A 19206-nucleotide genomic window follows, 5' to 3' on the forward strand; every position below is an offset into this window, starting at 1 on the left:
AACAGGTCTTACCCTTATTGGTCCACGGAAAAGTATACTGTTTGATATCTGTACCATCGGACCGTCTTGACTCAAACGTATAAAGATTTTATGAAAGCGTACAAACACTCTTGCAGTCATGCGGAACCCTTCCCTCACCTTAACCAATCACAGCTCTCCTAAACGGAGGCCTTATCTCTTCCTGTCGCAGAACTACAAAATGGATTGAAACAGCACCTCGGGTTCAGTTTGGCGACCAGACATGGTTGCTGTCATTTATGAACCAAAGAACAATACAAGGCCACTCCAGTGGGGACCTTGTGGAATTCTATTTGGACTACTGGAATTTCCTTTTCGGGCTCTGCGTGCATGGAGAGTTCTCTGAAGACCCTTTGGTGCAGACAGATATACATATGAGTTGTCTAGCTTCATCTCATCTAGTCTTTTCCCTGATTTAACTGTGTAATCTGTATTTGTTACTTTGATTATTATTGCCTATTTTTGTCCTTGAAATTCCTGTCTCTGTTCATAATTAGGACTTTCAAATTACTGCTCCTCTTTTGTCCATTTAATAAAATGCTATAGAAATATCCTATCCCATTTCTTTCTCAGTGCAGTCAAAAACGTGATTTTCCAGTGTTTTATATATATTTCCGAACTATGAGGTTGTAATAATTCTGTGAAAAATATGATAATGCCCTTTTAGTTTGAGAGCTGTTTGAAAAGACTGCTGAAATGCCTGTCTGTTTTTGTGGGATGGAGTTTTGGCCTGCCTGGTGACATCACAAGGTGGTAAATTAGTGAATAGACCAATAAGAAAGAGAGTTCCAATCCCCTAGTTTGCAGTTTTCCCCTCCCAACTGAGACCACTCCCAGACAGTCCTAGCAAAAATTATTATTTGAGAAATTGCTCTTTGTTAAGAAGCTATTTTTGACCATTTTAATTCAAAACAATCATAGTACTTAATTGTTACCAAGAAAGGATTTGATATTGAGATAAAAAAAAACATCTGCATTGGACCTTTAACCTTGGTAATTTTTCATAATAAATATTATTCCTTCATAAAGTATACTGGTCTCTGAGAAATACATTGCCTTGTAATTTAAAAGTACATAAAGCTGCAATATGTAACTTTTTGGGCGACCCGACCAAATTTTCATAGAAATGTGAGTTGTCATTTAAAGCAAGCCTAAGAAGGAGTAGATCTGTTCTATGACAAAGATGGCGCCGACAGAGAGGGTTACCTCGCTTCTTTCTCTCAGTTAACTTTGCCGTATTTAGTTTTTTTATATATTATTTCTAACATTCTTAGCCCAGGAACATTTTTGTCTTATTACATACAGCCGGGAAGAACTATTGGATATCAGAGCGGCGGCAACTCACCAGCACTAACAGCATTACGATCAGGAATACGACTTTCCCGAAGCGGATCCTTTGTTTGCTCCCCCCAGGGCAATTGAACTGATTCCAGAAGCCGACCCAAAAGGAGAGGTACTCGGAGTGGTCTTCTACTCTTGCTTCCGGACAAGATAAACACCTTCTTTGCCCGCTTTGAGGATAACCCAGTGCCACCAACGCGGCCCGCTACCAAGGACTTTGGGCTCTCCTTCTCCATGGCCAATGTGAGTAAGACATTTAAGCTTGTTAACCCTCGCAAGGCTGCCGGCCCAGACAACATCCCTAACCGCGTCCTCAGAGCATGCGCAGACCAGCTGGCCGGTGTGTTTACGGACATATTCAATCAAATTTATTTATAAAGCTCTTTCTACATCAGCCGATGTCACAAAGTGCTATATAGAAACCCAGCCTAAAACACCAAACAGCAAGCAATGCAGATGTAGAAGCACGGTGGCTAGGAAAAACTCCCTAGAAAGGCAGGAACCTAGGAAGAAACCTAGAGAGGAAACAGGGTCTGAGGGGTGGCCAGTTCTCTTCTGGCTGTCCCGGGTGGAGATTATAACAGTACATGGCCAAGATGTTCAAACATTCATAGATGACCAGCAGGGTCAAATAATAATAATCACAGTGGTTGTAGAGGATGCAAAAGGTCAGCACCTCAGGAGTAAATGTCAGTTGGCTTTTCATAGCTGATCATTCAGAGTTAGACACAGCAGGTATGGTAGAGAGAGAGAGAGAGTCGAAAACCGCTGGTCCGGGACAAGGTAGCACGTCCGATGAACAGGTCAGCACGTCCGGTGAACAGGTCAGGGTTCCATTGCTGCAGGCAGAACAGTTGAAACTGGAGCAGCAGCACGACCAGGTGGACTGGGGATAGCAAGGAGTCATCAGGCCAGGTCGTCCTGAGACATGGTCCTAGGGCTCAGGTCCTCCAAGAGGAGAAAAGAGAGAAAAGAGAGAAAGAGAGAGAGTTAGAGGGAGAATACTTATATTCTCACAGGACACCGGATAAGACAGGAGAAATACTCCAGATATAACAGACTGATCCTATCCCCCGACACATAAACTATTGCAGCATAAATACTGGAGCTGAGACAGGAGAGTTCGGAAGACACTGTGGCCCTGTCCGACGACACCGCCGAACAGGGCCAAACAGGCAGGATATTTCCTCACCCACTTTGCCAAAAATCAGCCCCCACACCACTAGAGGGATATCTTCAACCACCAACTTACTACCCTGAGACAAGGCCGAGTATAGCCCATGAAGATCTCCCCCATGGCACAAACCCGAGGGGGGTGCCAACCTGGACAGGAAGATCATGTCAGTGACTCAACCCACTCAAGTGACGCATCCCTCCTAGGGACGGCATGGAAGAGCACCAGTAAGCCAGTGACTCAGCCCCTGTAATAGGGTTAGAGGCAGAGAATCCCAGTGGAAATAGGGGAACCGGCCAGGCAGAGACAGCAAGGGTGGTTCGTCGCTCCAGTGCCTTTCCGTTCACCTTCACGCACCTGGGCCAGACTACACTCAATCATAGGACCTACTGAAGAGATGAGTCTTCAATAAAGAATTAAAGGTCGAGACCGAATCTGCGTCTCTCACATGGATAGGCAGACCATTCCATAAAAATGGAGCTCTATAGGAGAAAGCCTCCAGCTGTTTGCTTAGAAATTCTAGGGATAATAAGGAGGCCTGCATCTTGTGACCGTAGCGCACGTGTAGGTAAACTCAACAAAAAAAGAAACGTCCTCTCACTGTCAACTGCGTTTATTTTCAGCAAACTTAACGTGTAAATATTTGTATGAACATAAGGTTCAACAACTGAAACATAAACTGAACAAGTTCCACAGACATGTGACTAACAGAAATGGAATAATGTGTCCCTGAACAAAGGGGGGGAGTCAAAATCAAAAGTCAGTATCTGGTGTGGCCACCAGCTGCATTAAGTACTGCAGTGCATCTCCTCCTCATGGACTGCACCAGATTTGCCAGTTCTTGCTGTGAGATATTACCCCACTCTTCCACCAAGGCACCTGCAAGTTCCCGGACATTTCTGGGGGAAATTACCCTGGCCCTCACCCTCCGATCCAACAGGTCCCAGACGTGCTCAATGGGATTGAGATCCGGGCTCTTCATTGGCCATGGCAGAACATTGACATTCCTGTCTTGCAGGAAATCACGCACAGAACGAGCAGTATGGCTGGTGGCATTGTCATGCTGGAGGGTCATGTCAGGATGAGCCTGCAGGAAGGGTACTGCATGAGGGAGGAGGATGTCTTCCCTGTAACGCACAGCGTTGAGATTGCCTGCAATGACAACAAAGTCAGTCCGATGACGATGTGACACACTGCCCCAGACCATGAAGGACCCTCCACCTCCACCTTCGACGATAAATGCGAATCCGACCAGTGAAGAGCACTTTTTGCCAGTCCTGTTTGGTCCAGTGACGGTGGGTTTGTGCCCGTAGGCAACGTTGTTGCCGGTGATGTCTGGTGAGAACCTGCCTTACAACAGGCCTACAAGCCCTCAGTCCAGCCTCTCTCAGCCTATTGCGGACAGTCTGAGCACTGATGGAAGGACTGTACGTTCCTGGTGTAACTCGAACAGTTGTTGTTGCCATCCTGTACCTGTCCCGCAGGTGTGATGTTCAGATATACCGATCCTGTGCAGGTGTTGTTACACGTGGTCTGCCCCTGCGAGGACAATCAGCTGTCTGTCCTGTCTCCCTGTAGCGTCGTCTTAGGCGTCCCACAGTACGGACATTGCAATTTATTGCCCTGGCCACATCTGCAGTCCTCATGCCCCTAAGGCACATTCACGCAGATGGGCAGGGACCCTGGGCATCTTTCATTTGGTGTTTTTCAGAGTCAGTAGAAAGGCCTCTTTAGTGTCCTAAGTTTTCATAACTGTGACATTAATTGCCTACCATCTGTAAGCTGTTAGTGTCTTAACGACAGTTCCACAGGTGCATGTTCATGAATTGTTTATGGGTCATTGAACAAGCATGGGAAACAGTGTTTAAACCCTTTATAATGAAGATCTGTGCTGCTATTCAGATTTTTACAGGGTCCTGAAAAAGGGATGTTTCTTTTTTTGCTGAGTTTATGTACAGCAGGACCAAATCGGAAAGATAGGTAGGAGCAAGCCCATGAAATGCTTTGTAGGTTAGTAGTAAAACCTTGAAATCAGCCCTTGCCTTAACAGGAAGCCAGTGTAGGGGGCTAGCACTGGAGTAATATGATCAACTTTGTTGGTTCTAGTCAAGATTCTTGCAGCCGTGTTTAGCACTAACTGAAGTTTATTTAGTACTTTATCTGGGTATCCGGAAAGTAGAGCATTGCAATAGTCTAATCTAGAAGTGACAAAAGCATGGATACATTTTTCTGCATCATTTTTGGACAGAAAGTTTCTGATTTTTGCAATGTTACATTGATGGAAAAAAGCTGTACTTGAAACAGTCTTGATATGTTCGTGAAAAGAGAGATCAGGGTCCAGAGTAATGCCAAGGTCCTTCATAGTTTTATTTAAGACAACTGTACAACTATCAAGATGAATTGTCAGATCCAACAGAAGATCTCTTTGTTCCATTTGCCGCCATCCACTCCCTTATGTCTGAAACACAGGCTTCCAGGGAGGGCAATTTTGGGGCTTCACCATGTTTCATCGAAATGTACAGCTGTGTATCGTCCGCATAGCAGTGAAAGTTAACATTATGTTTTCCGAATTACATCGCCAAAAGGTAAAATATATAGTGAAAACAATAGTGGTCCTAGAATGGAACTTTGAGGAACGCCACATTTACAGTTGATTTGTCAGAGGACAAACTATCCACAGAGACAAACTGATATCTTTCCGACAGATAAGATCTAAACCAGGCCAGAACTTGTCTGTGTAGACCAATTTGGGTTTCCAATCTCTTCAAAAGAATGTGGTGATCGATGGTATCAAAAGCAGCACTAAGGTCTAGGAGCACGATGACAGATGCAGAGCCTTGGTCTGATGCCATTAAAAGGTACTTTACCACCTTCACAAGTGCAGTCTCAGTGCTATAAAGGGGTCTAAAACCATACTGAAAAGTTTTGTATACATTGTTTGTCTTCAGGAAGGCAGCAATTTGCTGCACATCAGCTTTCTCAAAATGTTTTGAGAGAAATGGGAGATTCAATATTGGTCGATAGTTTTACATATTTTCTTGGTCAAGATTTGGCTTTTTCAAGAGAGGCTTTATTCCTGCCACTTTGAGTGAGTTTGGAACACATCCGGTTGATATGGAGGCGTTTATTATGTTGAACATATCAGGGCCAAGCACAGGAAGCAGCTCTTTCAGTAGTTTAGTTGGAATAGGTTCCAGTATGCAGCTTGAAGGTTTAGAGGCCATTACTATTTTCATCAATGTGTCAAGAGATATATTATTAAAACACTTGAGTGTCTCCCTTAATCCTAGGTCCTGGCAGAGTTGTGCAGACTCAGGACAACTGAGCTTTGGAGAAATATGCAGATTTAAAGAGGAGTCTGTCATTTGTTTTCAAATGATCATGATCTTTTCGTCAAAGAAGTTGATGAATTTATAACTGCTGAAATGAAAGCCATCCTGTCTTGGGGAATGCTGCTTTTAAGTTAGCTTTGCGACAGTATCAAACATGTTTTGGGGATTGTTCTTGTTCTCCTAAATTAAGTTGGAAAAATAGGACGATCGAGCAGCAGTGAGGGCTCTTTGATACGCAAGGTACGGTCTTTCCAAGCTAATTGGAAGACTTCCAATTTGGTGTAGCGCCATTTCCGTTCCAAATTCTGCAACAAACCGCACAGCAGCACGTAAACAAGTCCACAAGTTGTGACCGGAAATATTCAATCTCTCCCTATCCTAGTCTGCTGTTCCCACATGCTTCAAAATGCTCTTAAATGCAAATAAAACTAAATGCATGCTCTCTGATCGCTGCCCACACCTGCCCGCCCGTCCAGCATCACTACTCTGGACGGTTCTGACTTAGAATATGTGGACAACTACAAATACCTAGGTGTCTGGTTAGACTAAACTCTCCTTCCAGACTCACATTAAGCATCTCCAATCCAAAATTAAATCTAGAATCGGCTTCCTATTTCACAACAAAGCATCCTTCACTCATGCTGCCAAACATACCCTCGTAAAACTGACTATACTACCGATCCTCGACTTTGGCGATGTCATTTACAAAATAGCCTCCAACAGTCTACTCAGCAAATTGGATGCAGTCTATCACAGTGCCATCCGTTTTGTCACCAAAGCCCCATATACAACCCACCACTGCGACCTGTACGCTCTCGTTGGCTGGCCCTCACTTAATACTCGTCGCCAAACCCACTGGCTCCAGGTCATCTATAAGTCTTTGCTAGGTAATGCCCCGCCTTGTCTCAGCTCACTGGTCACCGAAGCATCACCCACCCGTAGCACGCGCTCCAGCAGGTATATTTCACTGGTTACGCCCAAAGCCAATTCCTCCCTTGGCCACCTTTCCTTCCAGTTCTCTGCTGCCAATGACTGGAACGAACTGCAAAAATCACTGAAGCTGGAGACTCATATCTCCCTCACTAACTTTAAGCACCAGCTGTCAGAGCAGCCCACTGCACCTGTACATAGACCATTCAACTACCTCTTCCGCATACTGTATTTATTTATTTTGCTCCTTCGCACCCCAGTATCTCTACTTGCATATTCATCTTCTGCACATCTATCACTCCAGTGTTTAATTGCTATATTGTAATTACTTCGCCACTATGGCCTATTTGCCTTACCTCACTTATCTTACCTCATTTGCACACCCTGTATATAGACTTTTTCTACTGTATTATTGACTGTATGTTTGTTATTCTATGTGTAACTCCGTGTTGTTGTATGTGTCGAACTGCTTTGCTTTATCTTGGCCAGGTCGCAGTTGTAAATGAGAACTTGTTCTCAACTAGCCTACCTGGTTAAATAAAGGTTAAATATATATTTTTTTAAAGATGGCCACCATAGTTCCTGTACCCAAGAAAGCAAAGGTAACTGAACTAAATGACTATTGCCCCATAGCACTCTCTTCTGTTATCATGAAGCGCTTTGAGAGACTAGTCAAGGATCATATCACCTCAACCTACCTTACCTGTCACCCTAGACCCACTTAAATTTGCTTACCACCCCAATAGATCCACAGACGATGCAATCGCCATCACACTGCACACTGTCCTATCCCATCTAGACAAGAGGAATACATATGTAAGAATGCTGTTCATTGACTATAGCTCAGCATTCAACACCATAGTACCCTGACCCCCGCCCTGTGCAACTGGGTCCTGGACTTCCTGACGGGCGCCCCCAGGTGGTGAAGGTAGGAAACAACACCTACACTTTGCTGATCGTCAACACAGGGGCCTCACAAGGGTGCGTTCTCAGCCACCTCCTATATTTCCTGTTCATCCATGACTGCATGGCCATGAACGCCTCCAACTCATACATCCAGTTTGCAGACGACACAAAAGTAGTAGGCCTGATTACCAACAATGACGAGACAGCCTACAGGGATGAAGTGAGAGCCCTGGGAGATTGGTGCCAGGAAAATAACATCTCACTCAACATCAACAAAACAAAGGAGCTGATCGTGGACTGCAGTGGACTGATCGAGGACTGATCGTGGACGACCCTATCCACATCGATGGGACCACAGTAGAGCAGGTGGAAAGTTTCAAGTTCCTCGGCATACACATCACTGATGATCTGAAATGGTCCACCAACACAGACAGCATGGTGAAGAAGGCTTGCCCATTAAAACCCTCACAAACTTTGAAAGATGCACAATTGAGAGCATCCTGTCGGGCTGTATCACCGCCTGGTACAGCAACTGGACAGCCCGCAACCACAGGGCTCTCCAGAGGGTGGTGCGGTCTGCCCAAAGCATCACTGGGGGCAAACTACCTGCCCTCCAGGACACCTACAGCACCCGATGTCACAGGAAGGCCAAAATGATCAACAAGGACATCAACCACCCGAGCCACTGCCTGTTCACCCCGCTAACATCCAGAAGGCGTGGTCAGTTCAGGTGCATCAAAGCTGGGACCGAGAGACTAAAAAGCTATCTTAAGGCCATCATACTGTTAAATAGCCAGCTTATACCCGGTTACGCAACCCTGCACCTTAGAAGCTGCTGTCCTATATTTATAGATTTTTTTTTACCTTTATTTAACTAGGCAAGTCAGTTAAGAACAAATTCTTATTTTCAATGACGGCCTAGGAACAGTGGGTTAACTGCCTTGTTCATGGGCAGAACGACAGATTTTTACCTTGTCAGCTCGGGGCTTCGATCTTTCAGTTACAAGTCCAATGCTCTAACTACTAGGATACCTGCCGCCCCATAGACTTGACTTCGTCACGTCCTGACCATAGTAAGATGTGATTTTCTATGGTAGAGTAGGTCAGGGTGTGACAGGGGGTGTTTTGTGGTTTTCTATGTTTTGTATTTCTAGGTTTAAGTTCTAGGTTTCCATTTCTATGTTGTTGTTTTTTGGGATGATCTCCAATTGGAGGCAGCTGGTCCTCGTTGTCTCTAATTGGAGATCATACTTAAGTAGTTTTTTTTTTTCACCTGTGTTTGTAGGCAGTTGTTTTCTGTTTAGTCTCTGTACCTGCCAGAACTGTGCGCTGTCGTTTTTTCTCTTTGTTATTTTGCTTCAGTATTTTGAGTTATAATAAATTATCATCATGAGCACTCAACACACTGTGCTTTGGTCCCCTCTCTACAATAGCCGTTACAAACTTGGAATCACTGGCAACTTTAATAATGGAACACTAGTCAATTTAATATCTCATATGTACAGTATATACTGTATTCTATTCTTCTGTATTTTAGTCAATGCCACTCCAACATTACTCAATCTAATATTTATATATTTCTTAATTCCATTCTTTTACTTTTAGATTTATGTGTATTGTTGTGAATAGTTTTTAGATAGTACTGCACTGTTGGAGCTAGGAATACAAGCATTTCACTACACCCGCAATAACATCTGCTAAATATGTGTATGTGACCACTAAAATTTGATTTGGAGGTCCTGGGCTGGCGTGGTTGCACAATGTCTGCGGATGTGAGGCCAGTTGGACATACTGACAAATTCTTTAAAACGACTTTGGAGGCAGTTTATGATAGAGAAATTAACATTAAATTAAACAGCTATGTTGTAAATTCCTGCAGTGAGCATGCCAATTGCATGTTCCCTCAAAACTTGAGACATCTGTGCCATTGTGTCATGTGAAAAAAACATATTTTAAAGTGGCCTTTTATTGTCCCCAGTGCAACGTGCAACTGTGTAATGATCATGCTGTTTAATCAGCTTATTGATATGCCACACCTGTCAGGTGGATGGATTATCTTGGCAAAGGAGAAATGCTCACTAACAGGGATGTAAACAAATTGGTACACAAAAGTTGAGATACATTAGCCTTTTCTAGGATTGTTTTATTTCAGCTCATGAAAAATGGGACCAACACTTTACATGTGTTTATATTTTTGTTCAGTATATATTTGTTCAGTGTAGAATAAATGTATGCACTGTTATAGTTGTAACAGTGTTCTAGGCATCAATGATGAGTACAGTATTATATTGTATCAAATGTTATTAGTCACATGTACCGAATACAACAGGTATTACAGGTATTACAGTGAAATGCTTACTTACGAGCCCCTAACCAACAATGCAGTTTAAAAAAATATGGATAAGAATAAGAAATAAAAGTAACAAGTAAGTAAAGAGCAGCAGTAAAATAACAAAAGCGATACTATATACAGGGGGGTACCAGTCACAGAGTAAATTAGTCGGTTAGTTGAGGTAATATGTAGGTCGAGTTATTAAAGTGACTGCATAGATGATAACAGAGTAGCAGCGGTGTAAAAGAGGGGGGGAGGGGCAAAGCAAATAGTCTGGCGAGTCATTTGACTAGATGTTCAGGAGTCTTATGGCTTGGGGGTAGAAGCTGTTTAGAAGCCTCTTGGACCTAGACTTGGCGCTCAGGTACAGCTTGCCGTGTGGTAGCAGAGAGAACAGTCTATGACTAGGGTGGCTGGAGTCTTTGACCATTTTTAGGGCCTACCTCTGACACCGTCTGGTATAGAGGTCCTGGATGGCAGGAAGCTTGGCCCCAGTGATGTACTGGGCCATTCGCACTACCCTCTGTAGTGCCTTGCGGACGGAGGCCAAGCAGTTGTTGGCCTCATACAGGGCAGTGATGCAACCGGTCAGGATTCTCTTGATGGTGCAGCTGTAGAACCTTTTGAGGATCTGAGAACCCATGCCAAATCTTTTCAGTCTCCTGAGGAGGAAAATGTTTTGTCGTGACCTCTTCAAGACTGTCTTGGTGTGCTTGGACCATGTTAGTTTGTGGGCGATGTGGACACCAAGGAACTTGAAGCTCTCAACCTGGGCCACTACAGCCCCGTCGATGAGAATGGGGGCGTGCTCGGGCCTCTTTTTCCTGTAGTCCACAATCATCTCCTTTGTCTTGATCACGTTGAGGGAGAAGTTATTGTCCTGGCACCACTCGGCCAGGTCTCTGACCTCCTCCCTATAGGCTGTCTTGTCATTGTCGGTGATCAGGCCTAGCACTGTTGTGTCATCGGCAAACATAATGATGGTGTTGGATTCGTGCCTGGCCGTGCAGTCATGAGGGAACAGTGAGTACAGGAGGGGACTGAACACGCACCCTTAAGGGGCCCCTGTGTTGAGAATCAGCATGGTGGATGTGTTGTTACCTACCCTTACCATCTGGGGGCAGCCTGTCAGGAAATCCAGGATCCAGTTGCAGGGTCCTTAGCTTAGTGATGAGCTTTGAGGGCACTATGGTGTTGAACGCTGAGCTGTAGTCAATGAATAGCATTCTCACATAGGTGTTCCTTTTGTCCAGGTGGGAAAGGGCAGTGTGGAGTGCAATAGAGATTGCATCATCTGTGGATCTGTTGGGGCGGTATGCAAATTGGAGTGGGTCTAGGGTTTCTGGGATAATGGTGTTGATGTGAGCCATGACCAGCCTTTCAAAGCACTTCATGACCACAGACGTGAGTGCTACGGGTCAGTAGTCATTTAGGCAGGTTACCTTAGCGTTCTTGGGCACAGGCACTATGGTGGTCTGCAGACTCAGACAGGGAGAGGTTGAAAATGTCAGTGAAGACACTTGCCAGTTGGTCAGCGCATGCTCGCAGTACACGTCCTGGTAATCCGTCTGGCCCTGCGGCCTTGTGAATGTTGACCTGTTTAAAGGCCTCACTCACATTGGCTGCGGAGAGCATGATCACAGTCGTCCGGAATAGCTGGTGCTCTCATGCATGTTTCAGTGTTATTTGCCTCGAAGCGAGCATAGAAGTAGTTTAGTTCATCTGGTAGGCTTGTGTCACTGGGCAGCTCTTGGCTGTGCTTCCCTTTGTAGTCTGTAATGGTTTGCAAGCCCTGCCACATCCGACGAGTGTCAGAGCCGGTGTAATACGATTCGATCTTAGTCCTGTATTGACGCTTTGCCTGTCTGATCGTTCGTCAGAGGGCATAGCGGGATTTCTTATAAGCTTCCGGGTTAGAGTCCCACTCCTTTAAAGCGGCAGCTTTAGCTCAGTGCGGATATTGCCTGTAATCCATGGCTTCTGGTTGAAGTATGTACGTACGGTCACTGTGGAGACGACGTCATCGATCAATCAATCAATCAAATTTATTTATAAAGCCCTTCTTACATCAGCTGATGTCACAAAGTGCTGTACAGAAACCCTGCCTAAAACCCAGCAAGCAATGCAGGTGTAGAAGCATCGATGCACTTATTGATGAAGCCAATGACGGATGTGGTGTACTCCTCAATGCCATCAGAGGAATTCCGGAACATATTTCAATCTGTGCTAGCAAAACAGTCCTGTAGATTAGCATCTGCTTCATCTGACCATTTTTTTATTGATCTAGTCACTGGTGCTTCCTGCTTTAATTTTTGCTTGTAAGCAGGAATCAGGAGGATAGAATTATGGTCAGATTTGCCAAATGGAGGCAAAGGAGAGCTTTGGATGCGTCTCTGTGTGTGGAGTAAAGGTGGTCCAGAGTTTTTTCCCTCTGGTTGAACATTTAACATGCTGATAGAAATTTGGTAAAACGGATTTATGTTTCCCTGCATTAAAGTCCCCGGCTACTAGGAGCGCTGCCTCTGGGTGAGCATTTTCTTGTTTGCTTATGGCGGAATGCAGCTCATTCAATGCTGTCTTTGTGCCAGCCTCAGTCTGTGGTGGTATGTAAACAGATACAAAAAAATACAGATGAAAACTCTCTAGGTAGATAGTGTGGTCTACAGTTTATCATGAGATACTCTACCTCAGGCGAGCAATAGCTTGAGACTCCCTTAGAAATCTTGCACCAGCTGTTATTTACAAAAATACATAGTCCGCTGCCCCTTGTCTTACCAGACGCCGCTATTCTATCCTGCCGGTACAGCGTATAACTAGCCAGCTGTATGTTGATAGTGTCATCGTTCAGCCACGACTCCTTGAAGCATAAGATATTACAGTTTTGAATGTACCGCTGGTAGTTTAATCTTCCGCGTAGGTCATTGATTTTATTCTCCAAAGATTGCATGTTTGCTAGCAGAATGGAAGGAAGTGGGGGTTTATTCAATCGCCTATGAATTCTCAGAAGGCAGCCCGCCCTCTGACCCCTTTTTCTCCACCTCTTCTTCACGCAAATCACGAGGATCTGGGCCTGTTCCCGAGAAAGCAGTATATCATTCGCATCGGGCTCGTCACTCGTTAAAAGAAAAAAAGGATTCTGCCAGTCCGTGGTGAGTAATCACAGTCCTGATGTCCAGAAGTTATTTTCGGTCATAAGAGACGGTAGCGGCAACATTATGTACAATATAAGTTTAAAAAAAGTTAAACACAAATAAACGAACGAAGAAACACAATCGGTTGGGGACACGTAAAACGTCAGCCTTCTTCTCCGGCGCCATTTATTCTATTATGTTAGTGGTTACTCCCAGACCTGGGTTCAAGTACTATTCAAAATCGTTCAAGTACTTAAAGAGATAGTTTAAAAAAATTACACAATAGTTTCCTTACCCTTTTAGCAGTCTATGGATGCAGTATGACAGCAATCCATGCTTTAGTTTAGTTACCCTGGCACTGTTTCCACATGCTAATATTTACGCATTTGTGGCACGGAACCAAGTCATTGAACCGATATTAGCATTTTTCGCGCATCATGTGCAAATGATCCAAAACTATCTCAAATGTATTGCGAAGCTCAACAAAGTCACTTATACAGTGCATTCGAAAAGTATTCAGACCCCTTGACTTTTTCCAACCTTATTCTAAAATTGATTCGTTTATTCCCCCTCATCAATCTACACACAATACCCCACCCCATAATGACAAAGCAAAAACAGGTTTTTAGACACTTTTGCAAATGTATTAAAAATAAAAAGCTGAAATAAAAAGTATTTAGACCCTTTACTCAGTACTATGTTGAAGCACCTTTGGCAGCAATAACAGCCTCAAGAATTCTCTGCAAAGTCCCTATTTAATGTGGCCCATCTGCTACGCACTTTCTCTTACAAACACACCATCTCCTACCCCACCGCTCACAACACGTTCACACCCACACACGCTCTCTCAAACATAGACAAACGGACACACACAACAATAATCAAATAAAATAGTACAAAAAAAACTGGTGATGCAGGCTTGTGAACATGACATCATTTGCTTAACAGATGCGATGTGGCCCAGCAAATCTGTCAGTAAGAAGTCCGTTGCGCTCCTTTTCCAGTATCCCTTTGTCATCCTGTGCTGTCCCTGTTGTGATACAGTCCTTCATGAGTCCCAAATGGCCCCCTATTCCCTATATAGTACACTACTTTTGACCAAAGTCTCTGATCAAATGTAGTGCACTACATAGGAAATAGGGTGCCATTTTTGGGAGACAACCCTTGTCCTGAGCGTACCCAGAACTCCCCCACTCAGCATTGCCCAGCGTCTCGGATGCGACAGGCCACCGCCGTTATGAGAGCTGCCCCCTTCCCACTACCATCCTCTGATTGGATGAAAGTGACCTTGCACTGCGGCGCCAGGTCCCTGACAGTCTCATGCATGAAGTTGGAGAAGCTGTGAAGACGAGAGATAAGAAGAGAGATGAGAGGCAGTTTACAATGTTATTACTGACCAGAAGCTGCAGGGAATGCGGGGGAGTGAGCTCACATGGCCAGAAGCAAGAGAATGAGGTAGATGCGCATAGGCAGATGCACATGCACATGTACACACAGCTACTGTAAAAAGATACGGTGAAAAGGCATTTGAGGGCAGACTTTAGGATTCCTAGATGCTTACTGCTGATTTCAACACTATATCACTCAAATTAAATATATTTGGTAGTAAAATGCATAAAGAAACCAAATAACTATATTTTGTAGCCTACATAAAAAAAAAATACCTTTGAGAATGTTAACATTTACACATAACCTAGAAATCAAAACCATGGAAACAGACAGCTTGCATAAAAAGTTAGGTTAGAAGTTCTCAATGTTTATCTTTTTGTCACCCACTAATTTTATTCATATATTCAGCCAGGTAAAAAAGAAAGAGAAACTAAAGACCATAAAGTAAAAAACTTCCAGATCTCTAGTTATAGTGCCTTCAGAAAGTATTCATACCCCTTGACCTTTTCCACATTTTGTTATGTTACAGCCTCAATTCAAAATGGTTTCAATAGTTTTTTCCCCCTTACCTATCTACATACAATACCCCATAATGACAAAGCAAAAACATGTTTTTAGACATTTTTGCTAATTTATTGTAAATGAAATAAAGAAATATCTCATTTACATATGTATTCACACCCCTGACTAAATACAGGTTAGAACCTTTGGCAGCGAGCTTTGCACACCTGGATTGTTCAATATTTTGACAATCTTTTTAAAACATCTGTTTTAGGTAATTGTCCTGCTGAAAGCTGAATTTGTCTCCCAGTGTCTGTTGGAAAGCGGATTGAACCGGGTTTTCCTCTAGGATTTTGCCTGTGCTTAGCTCTATTCCGTTTTTTTTTTCATCCTAAAAAAACTCCCTAATCCTTGCCGATGACAAGCATACCCATAACATGATGCAGCCACCACCATGCTTGAAAATATGAAGAGTGGTACTCAGTGATGTGTTGTGTTGGATTTGCCCCAAACATAATGCTTCGTATTCAGGACATAAAATGTATTTCTTTGCCACGTTTTGCAGTTTTACTTGAGTGCCTTATTGCAAACAGGATGCATGTTTTGGAATATTTATATTCTGTACAGGCTTCCTTCTATTCTGTACAGGCTTCCTTCTTTTCACTCTGTAATTTAGGTTAGTATTTTGGAGTAAATCCTTTGTTTTCTACTATCATAGCCATTAAACTCTGTAACTGTTTAAAATTCACCATTGGCCTCATTGTGAAATCCCTGAGTGGTGTTCTTCCTCTTTGGCAACTTTGTTAGGAAGGACTAGGTGTAACTTTGTAGTCACTACACCATCCAAAGTGTAATTAATAACTTAACATTGCTCAATAGGTGCCCTCCTTTGCGAGACATTGGAAAACCTCCCTGGTCTTTGTGGTTGAATCTGTGTTTTGAGCTTTAACCTGACAGTATTATCACAATAAAAAACAACCACTCACTGTGGGTGTAGTTTGTAGAGTGTTCCGTCGACACCCACTGTGATTTTGAGCTCAGGGAGGTTGCGGTTCTGCCGGATCTTATCGACCACGGCGGCCAGGCCGGCACCACAGAGCTGGGCAGCGCGGCAAGCCACCACGCTACACACCTCCTTCACCAGGATGCTGTCGTCACACGTAGAGCTGGTTAGACCCAGGTGCTGCAGGATGGAGCGCACGTGCCTCAGGGCCAGACGGTCACTAACAGGGGGGGCACAAACAACAGTCAAGTAAATATCAACGAGATCTATATCAAATCAAAACTTTTTATGAACATACACAGAAAAAGGGATTCACACATTGCTCCCACCATGGCTGTCAACTTTTAAGCAACTTTTGTAATGAAACACTTTTCCAATCTTCCTCTTGCTCGTCATGCATCAACACTAGATATTGATTGAAGGTGTGGTTACCACAAACATGACCAGACACTAGACACTGACTCACCTCTCGATCTGGGAGAGGAACTTGGTTTCAAAGATGCCTCTGGTCTTGAGCCTCTCAGAGAGTTTGCCTCGGAACAACAGTCCCTTAGTAGTGAACTCCAGCAGTACGTTCCTCACTATCTCCCCAAGGTACATCCCACTGATCATCTTCTCATACCTGACAGAGAGAGAGCGAGACAAAGACACTTGATTCCTGTGGCTTACCCCTGGAAAACCAGCTATCAGGCTTTATGGATTAAAGTGTTATTGCCCTGGTGTGTGTCTAGTAGTCCCCAGCCTCCAAAGATACATCAATCAACTTGAACAAACAGTAAATAATAAATCCAATACACTCACAAGAAGGAGATATGGATTTGTAACTTTTTCTTTGTTCAGTTCATCCTTTGTAAGTCAACACCTCAACTAAGGGTGTTCTTTCTTTATTATAAACTGGGTGGATCAAGCCCTGAATGCTGATTGGCTGAAAGCCTTAGCCATGGTATATTAGCCATATACCATACCCCCTCTGGCCTTGTTGCTTTATTATAACACAACTGCAAAGAAACAGTAATAGTCTACGTCTGTTTGCCAGGGTTGGCAGAGTGCTCATCCACGGCTTTGTCGAAGTCTGTGCTGAAGTCGTCCAGCTCTCCGTGGTCCCCAAACGCCCCCCACTCCATGTTAACACACATCTTCCCTTCGCTCCCATCCACCAGCTCCATGTTCTGCATCTCCTCCATGTAGCACACATTGGTGCCAGTACCTGGAAAGAGGGGAAGTGAGTGAGTGAGTGAGTGAGTGAGTGAGTGAGTGAGTGAGTGAGTGAGTGAGTGAGTGAGTGAGTGAGTGAGTGAGTGAGTGAGTGAGTGAGTGAGTGAGTAAACTCATTGAAATAAAAGGGAGGCCGTTGTTGATCTGCTACAGCCTGTGCTTGTGGCCCAGAAGGCACATCCAGTAGGCTCTGAGACTCACCTACGATGAGGCCCACCTCACACAGTGGGTCCTCGTAGCCACATGTCATCATGGTGCCCACCGTATCATTCACCACGGCAACCACGTCCAGGTCAAACTCCTATAAAAACATCAACACGAAGAAGTACGGATCACTAACATGGAACAGTGTTCTATAACCAGTGGATTTCAGATTTGAGACTGGTATACTTTAACATCAACTTCCAAAATGGTTACGGACGGTGTACTTTCATGGTATCATATTACATTTTTAAAGGATTTGAGATCCTACAGGTACTGTTTTGATTCTGGGCAGTGTAGGATTTTGAGAAAGCCCAGTCAGTAGGTGTGACCTCTGACCTCTCTGCGGTAGATAGCATCCTTCAGTAGAGTGACAACATCCTCCCCCTCGCAGCCAGTAGCTTTGAAACCCTTGGTCCACTTTAGCAGGATGCCCTGGAGGAGGAGAAGGAAGAGGAACGGGCATCACATTAGGACAGGCATCTTAATCTGGCCTTTAGCAGAGTGTTGATTAGTCAGAAACCTAAGACATGAAGGCCAGCCTTGGCACGTGAGGGTATATGTTTTTTCTGCACGCCAAGGCATAGCAAGCCACCCCCCCAAAATGTTTTGGTTATGTTCCAGACTTATTCTAAAATTGATTAAATTGTTTTTTCCCCCTTATTAATCTACACATAATATATCATGACAAAGCAAAAACGGTTTTTTAAAATGTTTTAAATATGTATTAAATATAAAAAACTGAAATATCACATTTACATAAGTATTCAGACCCTTTACTCAGTACTTTGTTGAAGCAGCAATTACACCATTGAGTCTTCTTGAGTATGACCCTACAAGCTTGGCACACCTGTATTTGGGGAATTTCTACCATTCTTCTCTGCAGATCCTCTCAAGCTCTGTCAGTTTGGATGGGGAGCGTTGCTGCAGAGCTATTTTCAGGTCTCTCCAGAGATGTTCGATTAGATTCAAGTCCAGGCTCTGGCTGGGCCACTCAAGGACATTCAGAGACTTGTCCCGAAGCCACTTCTGCGTTATCTTGGCTGTGTGCTTAGGGTCGTTGTCCTGTTGGCAGGTGAACCTTCGCCCCAGTCTGAGGTCCTGAGCGCTCTTGAGCAGGTTTTCATCAAGGATCTCTCTGTATTTTCCTCCGTTCATATTTGCCTCGATACTGACTAGTCTCTAAGTCCCTGCTGCTGAAAAACAACCCCACAGCATGATGCTGCCACCACCATGCTTCACCGTAGGTATGGTGGCAGGTTTCCTAAAGACGTGATGCTTGGCATATCCCTGACCAAGGACCTTTCCCCCTGATCGCTCAATTTGGCCAGGCAGCCAGCTTTAGGAAGAGTCTTGGTGGTTCCAAACTTCTTCCATTTAAGAATGATGGGTGCCACTGTGTTCTTGGGGACCTTCAATGCTGCAGACATTTTTTTGGTACCCTTACCCTGATATGTGCCTAGACACAATCCTGTCTCGGAGCACTACGGACAATTCCTTCGACCTCATAGCTTGGTTTTTGCTATGACATGCACTGTCAACTGTGGGACCTTATATAGACAGGTGTGAGCCTTTCAAACTTTAAATACATTTATTTTATTTAACCGGGCAAGTCAGTTAAGAACAAATTCTTATAAACAATTTTTTATTTCACCTTTATTTAACCAGGTAGGCTAGTTGAGAACAAGTTCTCATTTGCAACTGCGACCTGGCCAAGATAAAGCAAAGCAGTT

General features: G+C 44.0%; 1 protein-coding gene across 2 annotated transcripts in view; it reads right to left on the reverse strand.

Annotated features, from left to right (window-relative positions):
* Positions 1–9823: 9823 nt before the first annotated feature.
* The window catches only part of LOC106580495 (hexokinase-2), a 100693-nt gene continuing 91310 nt past the window's right edge, over positions 9824–19206 (reverse strand). For both annotated transcript variants that reach the window (XM_014161633.3, XM_014161634.3), the window contains 6 exons: positions 17813–17908; positions 17474–17573; positions 17081–17264; positions 16524–16679; positions 16041–16277; positions 9824–14503 (listed from right to left, as the gene is read on the reverse strand). In XM_014161633.3, the coding sequence (XP_014017108.3) occupies positions 14359–14503; positions 16041–16277; positions 16524–16679; positions 17081–17264; positions 17474–17573; positions 17813–17908 (918 nt within the window). In that variant the 3' untranslated portion in view covers positions 9824–14358. The remainder of the gene's footprint in view (positions 14504–16040; positions 16278–16523; positions 16680–17080; positions 17265–17473; positions 17574–17812; positions 17909–19206) is intronic.

Source organism: Salmo salar, chromosome 20, assembly GCF_965601325.2.
Source record: "Salmo salar chromosome 20, fSalSal1, whole genome shotgun sequence".
Classification (NCBI taxonomy): Eukaryota; Metazoa; Chordata; class Actinopteri; order Salmoniformes; family Salmonidae; genus Salmo; species Salmo salar.